This window comes from Rhinoderma darwinii, chromosome 13, assembly GCF_050947455.1.
Source record: "Rhinoderma darwinii isolate aRhiDar2 chromosome 13, aRhiDar2.hap1, whole genome shotgun sequence".
Classification (NCBI taxonomy): domain Eukaryota; kingdom Metazoa; phylum Chordata; class Amphibia; order Anura; family Rhinodermatidae; genus Rhinoderma; species Rhinoderma darwinii.
In genome coordinates this window covers 5,832,623-5,852,630 of record NC_134699.1, presented here as the reverse complement: position 1 = coordinate 5,852,630, position 20,008 = coordinate 5,832,623, and the positions used below count along the sequence as shown (strand labels likewise).

Sequence of the window (20,008 nt, the reverse complement as noted above, 5' to 3'; positions counted from 1 at the left end):
GGGTCCTTCTTATTTTCCTGCAACTGTGCGGGGTGCAATCATCTGCAGCTGTCCGCCGGCCACAGTCCTCTCCAGCGTTGTGACCGCAGATGTAGACACTGGCACGAATCACAAGCCGTGCAAACAAAGGAACCTTGTCTACAGAATCACAAGAATTACATGTCACCGCTCCACTTCCGGCATCTTCTTACAGGTTTTAGGCCTCATGCACATGACCATAGTGTGTTTTATTTTTATTTATTTTTTTTGCTGCCCGCGAATACGGATCCGCATATCTGGCACGCTGTCCGCAGATACGGTCCGTAGTGTATCTATTTGCGGATCCGCAAAAAAAAAGAGGCCGGCTACAAATGATGTCACCAACCCTTTGAAAAGATCACGATCGCTCCGGCGCCGTTTTCTTGGGGAATTCCCTTAAGTCGCATAGCAACGCTTCCACAATTACGGGCGGCTGCAAATGCACATCCGTAGCCGTCTGCAATTTTGCACGCGCCCATAGACTTCTATGGGTGAGTCCGTGCCGCTATTGCGGACAAGAATAGGTCTATATTTTGCGGATCATTTCCACGGCCCGGACACATCTGTAAATATACGGAAAGGTGTCCGTGGTCTATAGGTTATCCGTAATTACGGATAAAAGCTATGGCCACGTGCATGGGGCCTAAATCTTACTATAATGTTTATTTGTTTTGCATCATGTTTTATACTCTAGTTACTGCCGGAGCTGCATTCAAATGTCTTTCTGCTACCACCTGCGAGTTCAATATATGGTACCAGTGTGTCCTATAGTGATCAAGCAGGTCCTTAGTCCTCTTTGATCCCTTCTCCATAGGGAAATGTTCCGTCTCCTATAAATACAGCTTAATCCTTGTATAATTAACAGTTCTGCAACTTTCTGATATACTTTGTGTTTCAATTCCTTACCATTTTCAATACCTTGCAATGCTTGCTGTCAGTAAATCGTAAACTCGTAGAGACCTTAAATTTCTCATCACTGAGGTTTTGTTACAATTGTATCCAGTCTAGACAACACCAGCCCTGATACGTTGTAGCAAACTATTAGGACAAGAGAGATTTCTGCTTTATCGCAGAGGATTGTCTCAACTGGATACAATTGTAACAAACCCTCCGCTGGCTTTACAGCTCAGCTTCATTCATTTCAATGGAGTTGAGCTGCGATACCAGACATAACCTTCGAACAGGTGTGGCGCTGTTTCTTGAAGCAAGTGGGCATTTTTTTCACGAATCCTGGAAAACCCTTTAAGTAAAAATTACCAGTTCACGCTGTAAAAAATGAAAAAAAAAAACAGTACAGGTTCTGGAAAAATAAGCTTTAATACAATTATCAAAAAAAGTTAAATCAACAATAAAACTCCAGTAGACAAAGCCATTGAGATTGTTACTGAGCGCTGCGTAAAGTGCTGATCTCGTGATCTATAGAATAGGAAGCCCAGTGGATGGATGTGTGTGTGTGTGTGTGTATGTATACATATATGTATATATAATTCCTTTAGGCCCTGTTCACACAGTTTTTTTTGCAGGCAGAAAAATTCAAAATTCCTTCAGGGATTTAGAAGCAGATTTTGCTCTGCCTGCACTCTCTTTTCCGCGTAATTTGTGACGTTTTTTTGGCCGCAGCCATTGAGTGCCGCGGGCAAAATACTCTATGAAAAACGCTTTCTCTGTCTCCCATTGATGTCAGAGACGGAAACGCCTGAAGAAAGGGCATGACGCTTCTTTTTCCTGTAAGTGTTTTTTTCCGCTCGCTGAAAAAAACGTCTCCGCCTCCCATTGAAATCAATGGGAGGTCGTTTTCACCCGGTTTTTGGCGGTTTTTGCGTCAAATCGCGCCAAAATACTCAATGTGAACAGGGCCTTAATCTGGCATCAATGGTTCCTGATAGGTGCCAGATTATCAGACTAGAAAGCAAAATGTTCACACAAAATCTGCTGCTATTATGAGAAATTCCACATGTATATTGCAGTTATCAGATGCCGGATTAAAGGAATTTCACTGTATGGAACCCCTGGTGTCTTACTATGATAGAGCGTCAATTAGAAATGCGCCTGTTATATTCATATACGCCTGCCGGGTAAAAACGTGCAGGATTTGGCACCATCCCGGTTGCCCCTTTTATATGGGATCCTCCATCAACTGCTATTTCCCCCGCCCTGCAGCAGGGGGGGGGGTGAACATATATAGGCACGTTGCGATTGACACAATAGGTGCAATTTATTGCATCCAAAAAACACGAGCTCTGGCACGTTGCGTCCGCATTCAACTCTGCTGTGATCTGCCACCAGTCGTTAGAAGTCCATGGAATTTGTCTGGATGTGCACAATTTCCATTTTACTTGGGGCTTAGATGGACGCAAATTGCCTCTTGGCTGATTTCTTTGGCTTTGACACCCAAGCGCAGTGTTTGTGGGTGCGTAGCAGTTCAATTACCTGTGCTGGATCTAGTAGGTCAGTGGTGGACGTCTTCTGGTGGGCTTTCAGTGGTTCCTCATCCTATGCTGTGACCTCGATGACCTTTGTTGGGTAGATCTAGTACTTTGTTAGGTCTAGTTGTCCTATGTGCCGGCGGTTCTACTCGGTGGGTTGACATCTTGTAGTGAGTCTAGTTCATGGTACCAAAATATCTTCTGGTAGTTCTCGTAAAGTATGAAGCTGGTGGTGGTTGCTGGAGAAGACACACAACGGTTGGACATCCTACGGTTCGGTCAGTAGACTTCACATAGGTCTAGAAGGCTGATCCATAGATAGAGCTGGCCAATCTATTTCTCTGAGTCTCCGGCTCCAGCTTTTGGGATAGAACATTTAGGATTTGGTCAAATTTCTTATATCTTTCGGCTTGCTCAGCTGTGGCTCCTTTACTTCCCCAAAACATCCTTAAGGAAAACTCTGTCATGAAGGCTTCTCTAAGTTCTGGTTGAGGAACAAACCCTGTGAGAAGACAAGACAAGAGCACCTTAAACATCTTAAAGTTTCCTCTATAATCACTCTCCAGAAGATCCAATTATGGCTGGTGCTTCCATCAAATGACCTTACATAGTTTTCCATACGGGCAGTTCTAGGAGCAATTTCCAGCATTGATTCTTCAAAGGGGTCTTTGAACAATCCCCACTTCTTAGAAGGGTCCCTTGAAAATAAGCAGATAAAGTGTCCCCACCCCGGGATCCCTAGCGATCAGCTGTTGTCTTTAGGGAAATCTATCGGTAAATGTTCAATTTCCCTGCAGTGCCACCACAGGAGAAATGAAGCATTACACAGTGCCCAGTCATATCAATGGGTTGTCTGTGTAATACACGATTGGACAGGTCCTCCAGAGAGAGAGAGACGCTCTATGTAACCGCTTTCAGCTCTGACCAAGAGATGAGGATCCTGAACAGCGGATGGGTTTTCTAAACTGGACAACCCCTTTAAGAAATATATTCATCAAAACCTTGTTGTCCCCTGAAAGGGATGGGAATTGGTTGTCTGACCGCATCCCAGATATCGCTATAATCTTACATCCAGCATTAGTCTTTCCCATTCTAGACTAATCTAATAGCCACGGCTTCCATCAATATTTCTCTTACCTTCAAGCTTGCACTCAGCATTGCTCTGGTAAAGCTCAGCGTTGGCAGCGTACGATCGGGCAGCTTGAAGCACTCGGAGCAGACGTCCACAGCTATCCTCCACTGGACCTCCCCAGTTATCCTCCCCTTCCAAAGCCTTTAGCACCGGCAAAATGTGTGGGACCACAATGTTGTTGGGTGAAGGCACCGTAACGCCTGTGTGGGTAGAAGACAAAGTATGGAAAAACATGTCCTAACCCAATGCTCAATAGTGGCCAACAAGCAATAAACCAGGGGAAAGCAACATACAAAAGCAATATTGTAGAAAAAAAATATTGCACACCGGTATGTTAATTTTGTACGAAGGAGTAGTATTATAGTAGTTATATTCTTGTATATAGGGAGCAGTATTATAGTAGTTATATTCTTGTATATAGGGGCAGTATTATATAAGTTATATTCTTGTATATAGGGGCAGTATTATAGTAGTTATATTCTTGTATATAGGGGGCAGTATTATAGTAGTTATATTCTTGTATATAGGAGCAGTATTATAGTATTTATATTCTTGTGTATAGGAGCAGTATTATAGTCGTTATATTCTTGTATATAGGGGCAGTATTATAGTAGTTATATTCTTGTATATAGGGAGCAGTATTATAGTAGTTATATTCTTGTATATAGGGGGCAGTATTATAGTATTTATATTCTTGTGTATAGGAGCAGTATTATAGTCGTTATATTCTTGTATATAGGGGGCAGTATTATAGTAGTTATATTCTTGTATATAGGGGCAGTATTATAGTAGTTATATTCTTGTATATAGGGGGCAGTATTATAGTAGGTATATTCTTGTATATAGGAGGCAGTATTATAGTAGTTATATTCTTGTATATAGGAGCAGTATTATAGTAGTTATATTCTTGTATATAGGGGCAGTATTATAGTAGTTATATTCTTGTATATAGGGGGCAGTATTATAGTAGTTATATTCTTGTATACAGGGGCAGTATTATAGTAGTTATATTCTTGTATATAGGAGCAGTATTATAGTAGTTATATTCTTGTATATAGGGGCAGTATTATAGTAGTTATATTCTTGTATATAGGGGCAGTATTATAGTAGTTATATTCTTGTATATAGGAGCAGTATTATAGTAGTTATATTCTTGTATATAGGAGGCAGTATTATAGTAGTTATATTCTTGTATATAGGGGCAGTATTATAGTAGTTATATTCTTGTATATAGGAGCAGTATTATAGTAGTTAGATTCTTGTATATAGGAGCAGTATTATAGTAGTTATATTCTTGTATATAGGGGGCAGTATTCTAGTAGTTCTATTCTTGTATATAGGGGGCAGTATTATAGTAGTTATATTCTTGTATATAGTAGCAGTATTATAGTAGTTATATTCTTGTATATAGAGGGCAGTATTATAGTAGTTATATTCTTGTATATAGGGAGCAGTATTATAGTAGTTCTATTCTTGTATATAGGGGGCAGTATTATAGTAGTTATATTCTTGTATATAGTAGCAGTATTATAGTAGTTATATTCTTGTATATAGGTGCAGTATTATAGTAGTTATATTCTTGTATATAGGGGCAGTATTATAGTAGTTATATTCTTGTATATAGGGCAGTATTACAGTAGTTATATTCTTGTATATAGGGGGCAGTATTATAGTAGTTATATTCTTGTATATAGGAGCAGTATTATAGTAGTTATATTCTTGTATATAGGGGCAGTATTATAGTAATTATATTCTTGTATATAGGGGCAGTATTATAGTAGTTATATTCTTGTATATAGGGGCAGTATTCTAGTAGTTATATTCTTGTATATAGGGGCAGTATTATAGTAGTTCTATTCTTGTATATAGGGGGCAGTATTATAGTAGTTATATTCTTGTATATAGGGGCAGTATTATAGTAGTTATATTCTTGTATATAGGAGCAGTATTATAGTAGTTATATTCTTGTATATAGGAGCAGTATTATAGTAGTTATATTCTTGTATATAGGAGCAGTATTATAGTAGTTATATTCTTGTATATAGGAGCAGTATTATAGTAGTTATATTCTTGTATATAGGGGGCAGTATTATAGTAGTTATATTCTTGTATATAGGGAGCAGTATTATAGTAGTTATATTCATGTATATAGGAGGCAGTATTATAGTAGTTATATTCTTGTATATAGGGGGCAGTATTATAGTAGTTATATTCTTGTATAGGGGGCAGTATTATAGTAGTTATATTCTTGTATATAGGGGCAGTATTATAGTAGTTATATTCTTGTATCTAGGGGCAGTATTATAGTAGTTATATTCTTGTATATAGGGGGCAGTATTATAGTAGTTGTACTCTTGTATATAGGGGGCAGTATTATAGTAGTTATATTCTTGTATATAGCGGGCAGTATTATAGTAGTTGTACTCTTGTATATAGGGGGCGGTATTATAGTAGTTATATTCTTGTATATTGGTGGCAGTATTATAGTAGTTATATTCTTGTATATAGGGGCAGTATTATAGTAGTTATATTCTTGTATATAGGGGGCAGTATTATAGTAGTTATATTCTTGTATATAGGGGCAGTATTATAGTAGTTATATTCTTGTATATAGGGGCAGTATTATAGTAGTTATATTCTTGTATATAGGGGCAGTATTATAGTAGTTATATTCTTGTATATAGTGGCAGTATTATAGTAGTTATATTCTTGTATATAGGAGCAGTATTATAGTAGTTATATTCTTGTATATAGGGGGCAGTATTATAGTAGTTATATTCTTGTATATAGGGGGCAGTATTATAGTAGTTGTACTCTTGTATATAGGGGGCAGTATTATAGTAGTTGTACTCTTGTATATAGGGGGCAGTATTATAGTAGTTGTACTCTTGTATATAGGGGGCAGTATTATAGTAGTTGTACTCTTGTATATAGGGGGCAGTATTATAGTAGTTATATTCTTGTATATAGGAGCAGTATTATAGTAGTTATATTCTTGTATATAGGAGGCAGTATTATAGTAGTTATATTCTTGTATATAGGAGCAGTATTATAGTAGTTATATTCTTGTATATAGGAGGCAGTATTATAGTAGTTATATTCTTGTATATAGGGGCAGTATTATAGTAGTTATATTCTTGTATATAGGGGGCAGTAGTATAGTAGTTATATTCTTGTATATAGGGGCAGTATTATAGTAGTTATATTCTTGTCCATAGGAGCAGTATTATAGTAGTTATATTCTTGTATATAGGGGGCAGTATTATAGTAGTTATATTCTTGTATATAGGGGGCAGTATTATAGTAGTTGTACTCTTGTATATAGGGGGCAGTATTGCAGCAGTTATTTCATTTGTCACTTAGGAGTGATTTCTGTCATTATACGTGTGTTTTGCTTACATTCTTCCATGTCTCTCAGGGCTGGTTTCAGCTGCTTGTGGAAGGTGATGGCGCTGTCTGTGTGGGTTTGACGTAGCACCTGCCATGTTTGTTCCAGACGAGCAACCTGCAAAGAGCAATTATATTGTAACAAGGGATCTCAAACTGTTCTGTTAGGTTTGGCAATGTTCACTACATACATATGACACAACTGAAGATGTATCAGACATGTCACCTCATGTCTGTCATTCATGTACCATAGTTTTCTTTACTAAAATAAAAAATGGAAACCGTCAATTATGTGGCATAACCATTGAGTTTTAATGCGCCTTTTTTTCCCCCTTTGCGCAGTGTCTTTAACATTAATTTGCAAATCATCAAAAATGGCGCAAATTGTCATATTTAGAAAAGTGGCGCACCTGACATGATAAATTGGGTGCTAATCATTTTAGACACTTTTTTCTTCACGTTATCTCATGGCTGGCATACATACATATAATAATTTGTCACATTTTAAGACTCCTCTTAGTCAAACCCCTGACTCTCTAACCTGTGGCAGCATTAAAGCCTTCATGACAGCAGAAAAGGCAAACAGATCCCCCGCAGTGTCTTTCAGTTCGGATGCCAAGCAGATGATCCGGTGTAAGGTGTGCGCTCGCTCCGTGACGGCTCCAGTGCAGCCGAGAATATCCACAGCTACTCCCAGAGACAGCAGGTGATGTCTGTAAAGAAGGTTACATTTAAATGAATTGCGTATAAAATTTATCTCCATAAACAGTGGAGTCACTGTGTACATACATTACATTACTTATCCTGTAGTGATCCTGAGTTACATCCTGTATTATACTCCAGAGCTGCACTCACTATTCTGCTGGTGGAGTCACTGTGTACATACATTACATTACTTATCCTGTAGTAATCCTGAGTTACATCCTGTGTTATACTCCAGAGCTGCACTCACTATTCTGCTAGTGGAGTCACTGTGTACATACATTACATTACTTATCCTGTAGTGATCCTGAGTTACATCCTGTGTTATACTCCAGAGCTGCACTCACTATTCTGATGGTGGAGTCACTGTGTATATACATTACATTACTTATCCTGTACTGATCCTGAGTTACATCCTGTATTATACTCTAGAGCTGTACTCACTATTCTGCTGGTGGAGTCACTGTGTACATACATTACATTACTTATCCTGTACTGATCCTGAGTTACATCCTGTATTATACTCCAGAGCTGCACTCACTATTCTGCTGGCGGAGTCACTGTGTACATACATTACATTACTTATCCTGAGTTACATCCTGTATTATACTCCAGAGCTGTACTCACTATTCTGCTGGCGGAGTCACTGTGTACATACATGACATTACACATCCTGTACTGATCCTGAGTTATATCCTGTATTATACTCCAGAGCTGCACTCACTATTCTGCTGGTGGAGTCACTGTGTACATACATTACTGATCCGGAGTTATATCCTGTATTATACTCCAGAGCTGCACTCACTATTCTGCTGGTGGAGTCACTGTGTACATACATTACTGATCCGGAGTTATATCCTATATTGTACTCCAGAGGTGCACTCACTATTCTGCTGGTGGAGTCACTGTGTACATACATTACATTACTTATCCTGTACTGATCCTGAGTTACGTCCTGTATTATACTCCAGAGCTGCACTCACTATTCTGCTGGTGGAATCACGGTGTACATTAATTACATTACTTATCCTGTACTGATCCTGAGTTACATCTTGTATTATACTCCAGAGCTGCACTCACTATTCTGCTGGTGGAGTCACTGTGTACATACATGACATTACTGTTCTGTCACCCTGGTTACATGGAGAATTGTTTTTTTTCTATATCTCTGGACCCCGAACAATCCAGTCTGTTCCATCCATTCATAACCTGTGCAGAAATGGTTTAAAGACACCGTACCCTGTCTATAAACCGCTGATTCTCAATCCCTCAATTCAGACAGCCTTAAACTTGGGCATTTTAGCGTCTGTTACGGCGCGGGACCGAGCTGTCATTGAGGCGGCAGTCGCTGTGAGGATAGACATTGGGTCATCTATATTCTTACTGGACCACAAGACAAAACCATTGAACTAAACCTCTACACCTTATTTCTGTAAAGGATCTTGTAAGAAACCGACCTTTCCAAGAGATCCCGTCTAAGTTGTTGACCATAGGGCAGTAATATTAGCTCTAGCCCTGATCGAACTCCCATGTTCTTCTGTTGCTCTTTAGTAACTCCCCAGATACGAATCTCCTATAAGGATGAGATTAAAATCACATTAAATAGTTCCACATTTTAGAAGTCTTCGAGGTCATCGAGGTATATCTGAAAGCAAGATTTACTAGGGGGATTAGTGACCTGGGACCTCCAACAATTACCAGTATGAAGTGCCCATGGGGTTTTGGAAAGTGCCTGTACATGTATGGCAATGGTCACCGTTTTCTGTATCATGGACTCTACGACATGGTACCAGTTTGGGAGCGTCATATGGCTTCTTCATAGCACCACTGAAGTCTATGGCAAACCAAATGAAAACTTTTTGGAAGTTTCCCAGTTGGGTAAAACTCCAACTATCACTGGTGGGGTCGAGACCCTTTATCTGGAATTGCAGCCTCTTTGGTCAGGGAATCGGACCCGTACCAATGTTATTTTAGCCTACCTACCTGGCAGTCTTCTCGCAGGATATGAAGAGCGCTTTCTTTGCAGTCTCTATGGCTGACGATCTCTTTGAGCTTCCGCAGGGCTGTCGGTTCCAAAGGTTTATTCTCCGGAGAAAGAAGAATAGATTGAAAGGTTCTTGGTTGGAAAGAGGTCGTAGTTTGTATTTGTGGTCGGATGAAGTCCTCCCCCTCCTCAGGACCCTCTAATATTGTCTGATTCACCTTGGAATTAGACGTTCTAAAACTGTATATTTTTGGATTTTCCAGGCCGGAAGGTGATCCTTTAGATTGATCTGTAGATTTGTCCGACTCCAAAAGGAGCGTTCTAGACTTCTCAGTTTGGACCAATTTGGACTTGTCCAACTCGGAGTAGACTATTTTTGAGTTCTCCATCCCTGAAGGTGTGATGTCCGGGAGACTGCCTAGTCCAGACGGAATTGGTGATTTTTCAGCATCCAGAAAACCAAAAGTAGTCTCGGTGGCACGGGCACGGTTCCTCCATTTTTCCTCCGCTTTCAAAGTGTCCACGTATCTCTTTGTGGTCACAGGAGCACGAGGGACCAGTTCCCAGTATGTGTCTGATCCTTCAGGGGGATCGGGAAGGAGCAAAGAAGGGGCTCTTATGGGTTTGGGGGGAGCCTTGGAGTGTAGCTGACTGTCCGATCCTCTCAAAGCATTATTCCTGTCGTGGTCCAGCGGGAGGACAGGTTGGGTATTGGCTCTCAGGACTGGATCGCTTCCCGTGCGGAACATCGGGGAAAGCGGAATCGGAGGTTGTTCTTCTGGAGTCCCTGAAGATTCTGCAGAAACGGCTGAAATGAAAATATTCGAGGCGTCAGTATCGGAGTAGGGCAAAAGACCAAACTGTCCTCTCAGCCCTCTCAATGCTTTTGACTGGATAATGTGGCACCCTCAGACTTAGACTCATTTAAAGTTCTTAATGCTTTAAATGAGTCTAAGGGGAGGGATAATGCTCAAGCTGTTCGGGTGTGCCAATTACATACAGCACGTTTTGAGCCCTTTCAATCCCATTTAGCACTTTAGGAGCCGTTTCCAGTAGCTTATCTTTATAACACCATCCTAATGTATAGATTTTGGGTGGAGGTGTGCATTAAAGGGCTCTGTGCTACAGGTAACAATTGTCCCCATCCCACAACTTTACCTGAGAACAGGTTGCTGTCAGACTGGGCGCTTTGTAAGGGTATTTCCTTGAGGACATCAAGGTTCCCGGGGTGGCTTCCAAATCTGTCTTTATTCCTGGAGAATAGAGATGCATAGAAACTTTTTGAAGAATTCAGACCCTTTAAGAAATGTTTTTATTTTTGCTTTTTCACGGTTTGCGTGTTTTTCTCTCTCCTTTGCTGTGCTCCTTCTTTCTCCCCCCTCTCTTCTTCTATATAGGATGCAGTCTCGCATAGAGAGAGAGAGAGAGAGAGAGAGATAGAGAAACTGCAGCTGCATCCCCCTCCTCCTCCCTCTAGAACAATATGGTAAATAGAAGAAAGGATAGACATTTTTTTTGGGTGACTGCGGAGGTTTCTTATTTACAGAGAAGGTGGGGGCATTGCAACCACCCCCTAGATATATAAATGACTTAGTCTGAGGTTTGTACCGGAGTAAGCTGTTGTCGACCAGGTGAAGGCTCCTCCTGTTCTCTTTATTTGCCCTCTGGGATTCGTTTCTCTCCTTCACCACGCTGAGTGGCACAGTCCTGTTGGCGGGATTCACGATCACCGCCCTCGAGGACTCGGACACAGGCCTCTTATCGCCAACATAGGAGCGAACCAGAGCTGGAATGTTGTCGAATTGGTCTTGCTCAAGTTGGTAGAGAATACGGGAGAAACCACGGCGTGGACGCAGGGTGACGGCGATGATCTTAAAGTGGAGGACCTGCTTGGAGCTGACACAACTCAGCACATAGTCACCCGGCGAGGAGAGCGAGTCACGAATTAGGAAGTCTCCATCTGTATGCAGAAGCCTCTCCGCCTCCTGTGGGTGACAGGAACAGTCTAAAATACATTTGAAATAATATAGAAAACCGTGATCCAATAGGTAGATCTGATAAGAACCTCCATCTTTGGGACATTTCCTTAAAGGAATTGTCTATTCGAAAAACATGGCTACTTTCATCCAAAAACAGCGCCACACCTATCCACTGGTTCTGTGTGGTACTGCACCTCAGCCCATTCACTTTTAATACAGCTGAGCTGCAATACGGACTCTGTTTCTCGAAGACAAGCGGACATGATTTTCTGATCCCGGACAACCTCTTTGAGCACAATGTATTATTCATAAGTTAAATCTACATATAATGTTAAGTACGTATATGCTCTAGTCACACCAAGAGCTGCATACAATTTTTTTGTATTCGTTTCTGATTAAAACATGTCCTGTGTTATTGTACTGGAAGCCAGGGCCAGATCGAGATATAAGGAGGTCTCTTGGCCCCTCCAATTATTTTGGAAGGATTTAAAATCAAGCTAATAACAATACAGTTGCCAAATAGTAGTGCCATACAGTTATATATGATACAACATAATACCACCTTAATGCCGCCACTATACAAAGACTTAATGCTACCAACATGCCACTCCCTCCCCCTCTCCTAAGGATGTAGTCGCCCTTCTCCCTGGTTTCTACTGCTCCTTAGGTTAGAAGGTGGTCAGGTGAAGGGCTGGTGGGTCAGGACACATTGGTTTCGGCACTGACCCATTTGTCCCACCAATAATTCAGCCCAATGAAGTCCACGTAACCGCCAGTAATCTGTGTGCCCCAATGGAGACCCGTGGATGGAAAGACCTCACCAATGAACCCCCATTGCTCATGATCTAGATATAACACATGGTCCTTATATGATCCATTGTACGTACCTGCCTGGACAGGGGACCATGGTACCACGCGTGACTCCGCAGGTCTTCACTGCTTAGCTTCAACTCCTCCTCAAGTTCTTTCTTCAAATCCTCTGCTGGAGACGGCATCTTTATTTCTAAAAGACGACATAACTTCAGTAAATGTAATGTATCTGGCCATGGTCTATAGGGGACTGTCTCAAAAAATTTTGGGATGGTTAAGGCGTTAATCCCCTATAGAGACATTAAAGTTCAACATTTTGTCTGCTTACAGCCACCACTAGGGGGAGCTCACTGCATACTGTATTATTGTGTTCAATGTATAAACTGTATGCAGTCAGCTCCCCCTAGTGGTGATCCATTAATATACGTGTAATAAATGTACAATGATGGTGATTTAATAGTAGAAAAAAACAATATAAGAAATATAAAGGATGCAAAAAAAACGATACAGATGCAAAGTAATTTGGCGCAGGTTCATACACGGTAACTCTCGAGCTGACGAGGCTTCGTGGACATATTTGGATTGTGATCAAGCAGAGTTAGCGCCCGGGGGCCTGAGAACATTACAGCCTGTCCTCACTGGAGAATGTGGGAATCATTTCTTGCTGTATTAGAACATCTCGCTCTCCCCTCTTAGATCCTCCTTTGCTCCCGCTATGTCTTCTAGTAAGAATGTGGAAATTCCAGTTTGCCAATATCTGTAGAGATCTGCAAGACTTGGGTTTAACCAAATAATCCTGGACATATATTCATATTTCAAGGGCTTCTCCTTAAATATTGATGGCTTATACTAAGTGTGGGGGTCCAACCTGCAAGACCCCCACCATGCAGCACAATGAACCGTCCCGTTCCTTCTTGGCACAGGCGCAGCGGCTTGTCTATTCGTGTGGCTGTGTCTGGTACTGCAGCTTGGTCCAATCACTTGTGCGCGCTGCGTCCCCTTGTGCTGATCCTGAAGGTCGGACCCCCACTGATCAAGCAATGATATCCTATCCAGTAGAAGTGAATGGCATATGCCGGTTGGGCTCACCATTCACTTCTGTGTAGTGTGACCGATGCAGGACGGTGGAATTACTGTCTGACACATTGTTTCTCCATATTATTGCCTGTGTGTTGTTAGGGGATGGCATAATGCACCTTCCTAGACCCCCCCCCCCCAAGCATAGAGGTCAGTATAGATTAGTTCAGTATGGTCCCCCAGTGCTAACCCACTGCTTTCTTAAAGATGGTGCTCATTTCAAGATCTCTGCTTGCTCTAAGTAAGTGGGAACATTCTCATTTTAAATCCGATGCTGAAAACCCGTACAGATCTAATGCTTTTCACAACTGAGGGTTTGTTACAATTGTATCCAGTCTAGACAATCCTCTGTGAGCTAAACACATCTGCAGCACCAATCTCTCTGACTGTTTACTACAATGTATCAGTCCTGAGAGGATTGTAACAAACCCTGAGCTGTGACAAGTATTAGGCCTGCACCAGTTTTTAGCCTCAGGCTAATCTTTCCCATTCAATAACAGCAAGCAGAGATCTTGAAGATGGTGGGAAATTGAAACAAAGTCTATTAGAAAGTTGCAGAATTTAATTTCATTGTACAATCTCGGCACATCAGCGTTAACCCCTTCCCGACATTTGACGTATCCATACGCCAAAGTCGGGTAGGGGAAGTATGGAGCGTGCTCACGCAGGGAGCTCACTCCATACGATGACGGTGTGTCGGCTAACACTTCAGAGTAACTAGCGGCATCGCGCTCGAGTGCGATCCCGCTAGTTTAACTCGTTAAATGCTGCGGTCCATACTGACCGCAGCATTTAAATCGTCAGAAAGAGGGGGACGAGCCCTTCTAACAGCTCATCGCGCCCCCCGCAACGCAATCGCGGGGGGGGGGGGGGGGGGGCAATGGTTGCTATGGCTGCCTGGGTGCTTAATGAACGCGCCCAGGTCCGCCATCTTTGTACACCTATTAAGCCCTGCCTCCGGCCTGTGAGAATCACGATATACTGCAATACATTAGTATCTAACAATCGCTGGTTGAAGTCCCCGAGGGGGGACTAAAAAAAAAAGTAAAAATGAGTTAGTTTTTTTTGGTGTAAAAAAAAATAAATAAATAATTAAACTTTCAAAAAACCCCCCTTTTCCCATTTTCCCCCTAGAGCACAGTAAAAAAAATAAATAAATAAACATAAAAGTCTGAACTATTACAATATATCGTTATTTAACCCGCACGGTGAACGCCGTAAAAAAAATAAAATTGTAAACGCCAGAATCTCTATTTTTTGGTCACCTGATCTCCCACAAAAAATGAAATAAAAAGTGATCAAACCGTCGCACGTACACCAAAATGGTAATATTAAAAACTACAACTTATCCCGCAAATAATAAGCCCTCATACCGCTTAATCAACGGAAAAATAAAAAAGTTATGGCTCTCGGAATTTGGCGACGCAGAATAAATTTTCTTTTTTACACTACAGAAAAAACGATATATATTTGGTATCGCCGTAATCGTATTGACCCGCAGAATAAAGGTAACATGTTGTTTTAATTGCACAGTGAAATCGCTGGTTTTTTCATTTTCTACCCCACAAATAATTTTTTCCCGTTTCCTAGTACATTATACGGCAAAATAAATGGTGCTACGAAAAACTACAACTCGTCCCGCAAAAATCAAGCCCTCGTAGGACTATATAGACGGAAAAATAAAGACGTTACGGCTTCTGGAATGTGGGGAGGAAAAAACGAAAATGAAAATCTGAAAGTTGTTTACGACGGGAAGGGGTTAAACGCTTTTCTTACCTTTTTTGTAATTTTTCCGCAGTTTCAGGACGACGATGAACACATTGTGAGCAGCAGTCCCCGGACCCCCGGTGGTGACATCCGGATTCTCGGGAGGTGTCGCAGCACCGGCTGCTGGAGGTGGGTGCAGCTCTCGCTTCTGTCAGTCTCTTAATCATTAACAGTCAGAGATGAGGAGAGGAAATCACACCCCACTGACATCACAGCCGCAGGACACCTGCAAGTCCGGGCACCGCAAGGAATCTCAGGAGAAAGGGACATTCCTTAAATAAGCACATGCCATGATCCCCCCGCCCCTGCCTCTGTGTCACCCCCGCCCCTGTCACCCCCCTGCCTCTGTGTCACCCCCGCCCCTGTCACCCCCCTGCCTCTGTGTCACCCCCGCCCCTGTCACCCCCCTGCCTCTGTGTCAACCCCGCCCCTGTCACCCCCCTGCCTCTGTGTCAACCCGTTCCCTGCCTCTGTGTCAACCCCTTCCCTGCCTCTGTGTCACCCCCCTGCCTCTGTGTCACCCCCCTGCCTCTGTGTCAACCCCTTCCCTGCCTCTGTGTCACCCCCGCCCCTGCCTCTGTGTCACCCCCGCCCCTGCCTCTGTGTCACCCCCGCCCCTGCCTCTGTGTCACCCCCGCATGTCATACACTTACTGATCTATTAATAATTAGATGTGACTGCAGGGTCATAAAAAAGGAACACGCCCTCAGGGCGGAGATGTTATTACACAACAATAATCAATCACTTGTCTGCTGTCCCTGATTTCTAAGAATATTCCAAGGATTTCTACTTTCCCCATCACAAAATGTTACTGAATCTCATTGTAAAGTATCTAATCCTATCATGTGTGATACTGTCTGCTGAGCTTGTGTATCTAATCGTATCGTGTGTGATACTGTCTGCTGAGCTGTGTATCTAATCCTATCATGTGTGATACTGTCTGCTGAGCTGTGTATCTAATCCTGTCATGTGTGATACTGTCTGCTGAGCCGCTGTATCTAATCCTATCATGTGTGATACTGTCTGCTGAGCCGCTGTATCTAATCCTATCATGTGTGATACTGGCTGCTGAGCTGTGTATCTAATCCTGTCATGTGTGATGCTGTCTGCTGAGCTGTGTATCTAATCCTATCATGTGTGATACTGTCTGCTGAGCTGTGTATCTAATCCTATCATGTGTGATGCTGCCTGCTGAGCTGTGTATCTAATCCTATATGTGTGATACTGCCTGCTGAGCTGTATCTAATCCTATCATGTGTGATACGGTCTGCTGAGCTTGTGTATCTAATCGTATCGTGTGTGATACTGTCTTCTGAGCTGTGTATCTAATCCTATCATGTGTGATACTGGCTGCTGAGCTGGTGTATCTAATCCTATCATGTGTGATGCTGCCTGCCGAGCTGTGTAGCTAATTCTATATGATACTGTCTGCCGAGCTGTGTATCTAATCCTAAAGTGTGATACTCTCTGCTCAGCTGTGTATCTAATCCTATCATGTGTGATACTGTCTGCTGAGCCGCTGTATCTAATCCTATCATGTGTGATGCTGTCTGCCGAGCTGTGTATCTAATCCTATCATGTGTGATACTGGCTGCTGAGCTGGTGTATCTAATCCTATCATGTGTGATGCTGCCTGCCGAGCTGTGTAGCTAATTCTATATGATACTGTCTGCCGAGCTGTGTATCTAATCCTAAAGTGTGATACTGTCTGCTCAGCTGTGTATCTAATCCTATCATGTGTGATACTGTCTGCTGAGCCGCTGTATCTAATCCTATCATGTGTGATGCTGTCTGCCGAGCTGTGTATCTAATCCTATCATGTGTGATACTGGCTGCTGAGCTGTGTATCTAATCCTATCATGTGTGATACTGTCTGCCGAGCTGTGTATCTAATCCTATCATGTGTGATACTGGCTGCTGAGCTGGTGTATCTAATCCTATCATGTGTGATGCTGCCTGCCGAGCTGTGTAGCTAATTCTATATGATACTGTCTGCCGAGCTGTGTATCTAATACTAAAGTGTGATACTGTCTGCTCAGCTGTGTATCTAATCCTATCATGTGTGATACTGTCTGTTGAGCCTCTGTACATTCCTCTCTGCAGAGCATACATGTCTCAGGACTTGCAGGGATGGTGACCTGTGTAATCCTCAGCGCTGGAGGGTTTGTAACATTTTCACGTTGCCTCAGGTAACAGGAGAACCAGGTATTCGTCAGTTTATCTGCTGTTGTGTTAGTGTTTCATAGGCCGCACAATGTTCTGCAGTTATGTGCGCGGTGCGGTCAGTGGGGCCCCTGGAGGCCCAATACATCACTGCAAATGATGCCATAAGATGGAGCAATTGGGCGAAATCAATTCAACATCGCAAATATACCAAATAAAATAAGGAGCTGACGGAGAGAAATGGCGCCAAACTATGGTCAATGTGGTACTGCCGTGTATTCACCCGATCCATGTAAAATGGTTAAAGTCAATTCGGCACTTTCTGAATGTTATCTGTTCCTGGGCAAGCTGGATGACTACCAATATGGCCTCCCATACAGCCGCACAGGAGTTGTCATCCAGCTTTCCTAGATTTCTCAGTGGTGTATCCCCCCCGCCCCCCCCAATCAGCGATGACCAGGCGGATGATGAATTAGTTACTAAGTAGATGTGACATTCAGAACTCATGGAGAGCTGGGTAACAACCCCATGGTTGCTGTAATGGTGGCAGAATAGGTAGTCACCCAGCTTTACCGGGATCAGATACAAATTCTATTTAGTCGCTTCGTAGTTTTAACAACTTTACAAAAGTCTTTTTTTTTTATCTACTGGAATTTATATATTTAGGAGGAAATCATAGAAACTTATATGAAAAGAATGAAACAGCTGCTCCATCCTCCAGCTCTGCGTGCTGAACACAGCAGCAAGTTCTGCTGTCTTGTCCATTAATTGTAGAACCACAAGTGCCAGCAGGTTCCCCTAGTAAAACTGAAAGTAGCAACCTGCCAAGCCAGGCCTGACCACGCAGATAGAAGTCTCCGAACCACAAGTACCAGCATACCCTGCGCACACCAGGATGTGGCTACCTGCTAAGTACTACAAGTCTCAGCATGTACTCCAAGCAGAGGGGGCACGGTGAGGCTTGTAGTACTAGAACTAGTTAGATAAGATATATTCTAGAACAATGCTTATCCCCATCTGTTATGTTGTATGCAGCCCCCCGCCGCACCCCATATTCTGTATCCCCCACCAAAATATCCTGCTTTCCCAGGTGCCTACCTTATGGCCTCCTGTGCAGGACGAAGAGCGAGCAGTGTCCAGTGTCTTACAGGGCAATAATCTGTGTACTGAGGACTATCCCTCCCTTTCCTGGACGCCTCCCTGACTCGGTCACTAGGAATGCAGGAGGCCGGCCATCCCTACACACAAAATGACTGATCCCGCAGAGTCTGACATCAGGTAGACGCACCCTCCTGTCATACCTGAACCGCAGCAGCAATTCAGGAATTATGCAAAGTTAGCGGGGTTCCCAGAACTTGTTCAGAGTTAGTGTGTCACGTTATAAATACATTACTTATCCTGTACTCATCCTGAGCTATATCCTGTATTATACTCCAGAGCTGCACTCACTATTCTGCTGGTGGAGTCACTGTGTACATACATTACATTACTTATCCTGTACTGATCCTGAGTTACATCCTGTATTATACTCCAGAGCTGCACTCAATATTCTGCTGGTGGAGTCACTGTGTACATACATTACATTACTTATCCTGTACTGATCCTGAGTTATATCCTGTATTATACTCCAGAGCTGCACTCACTATTCTGCTGGTGGAGTCACTGTGTACATACATTACATTACTTATCCTGTACTGATCCTGAGTTATATCCTGTATTATACTCCAGAGCTGCACTCACTATTCTGCTGGTGGAGTCACTGCGTACATACATTACATTACTTATCCTGTACTGATCCTGAGTTATATCCTGTATTATACTCCAGAGCTGTACTCACTATTCTGCTGGTGGAGTCACTGTGTACATACATTACATTACTTATCCTGTACTGATCCTGAGTTATATCCTGTATTACACTCCAGAGCTGTACTCACTATTCTGCTGGTGGAGTCACTGTGTACATACATTACATTACTTATCCTGTACTGATCCTGAGTTATATCCTGTATTATACTCCAGAGCTGTACTCACTATTCTGCTGGTGGAGTCACTGTGTACATACATTACTTATCCTGTACTGATCCTGAGTTACATCCTGTATTATACTCCAGAGCTGCACTCACTATTCTGCTGGTGGAGTCACTGTGTACATACATTACTTATCCTGTACTGATCCTGAGTTACATCCTGTATTATACTCCGGAGCTGCACTCACTATTCTGCTGGTGGAGTCACTGTGTACATACATTACATTACTTATCCTGTACTGATCCTGAGTTATATCCTGTATTATACTCCAGAGCTGCACTCACTATTCTGCTGGTGGAGTCACTGTGTACATACATTACATTACTTATCCTGTACTGATCCTGAGTTACATCCTGTATTATACTCCGGAGCTGCACTCACTATTCTGCTGCTGGAGTCACTGTGTACATACATTACATTACTTATCCTGTACTGATCCTGAGTTATATCCTGTATTATACTCCAGAGTTGCACTCACTATTCTGCTGGTGGTCACTGTGTACATACATTACATTACTTATCCTGTACTGATCCT

General features: G+C 42.4%; 1 protein-coding gene across 1 annotated transcript; it reads right to left on the bottom strand.

Moving 5' to 3' along the window:
* Nucleotides 1-1,377: 1,377 nt before the first annotated feature.
* LOC142666179 (breast cancer anti-estrogen resistance protein 3 homolog) lies at nt 1,378-18,608 on the bottom strand. The gene is made up of 11 exons (XM_075846140.1): nt 18,544-18,608; nt 15,292-15,534; nt 12,516-12,631; nt 11,258-11,634; nt 10,808-10,902; nt 9,649-10,457; nt 9,123-9,238; nt 7,505-7,676; nt 6,976-7,081; nt 3,582-3,776; nt 1,378-2,946 (listed from the first exon to the last, which is right to left on the bottom strand). Exons 3-11 carry the CDS (start codon nt 12,621-12,623, stop codon nt 2,744-2,746), a joined length of 2,181 nt encoding a protein of 726 aa, XP_075702255.1. The 5' UTR covers nt 12,624-12,631; nt 15,292-15,534; nt 18,544-18,608; the 3' UTR covers nt 1,378-2,743.
* Nucleotides 18,609-20,008: the final 1,400 nt, after the last annotated feature.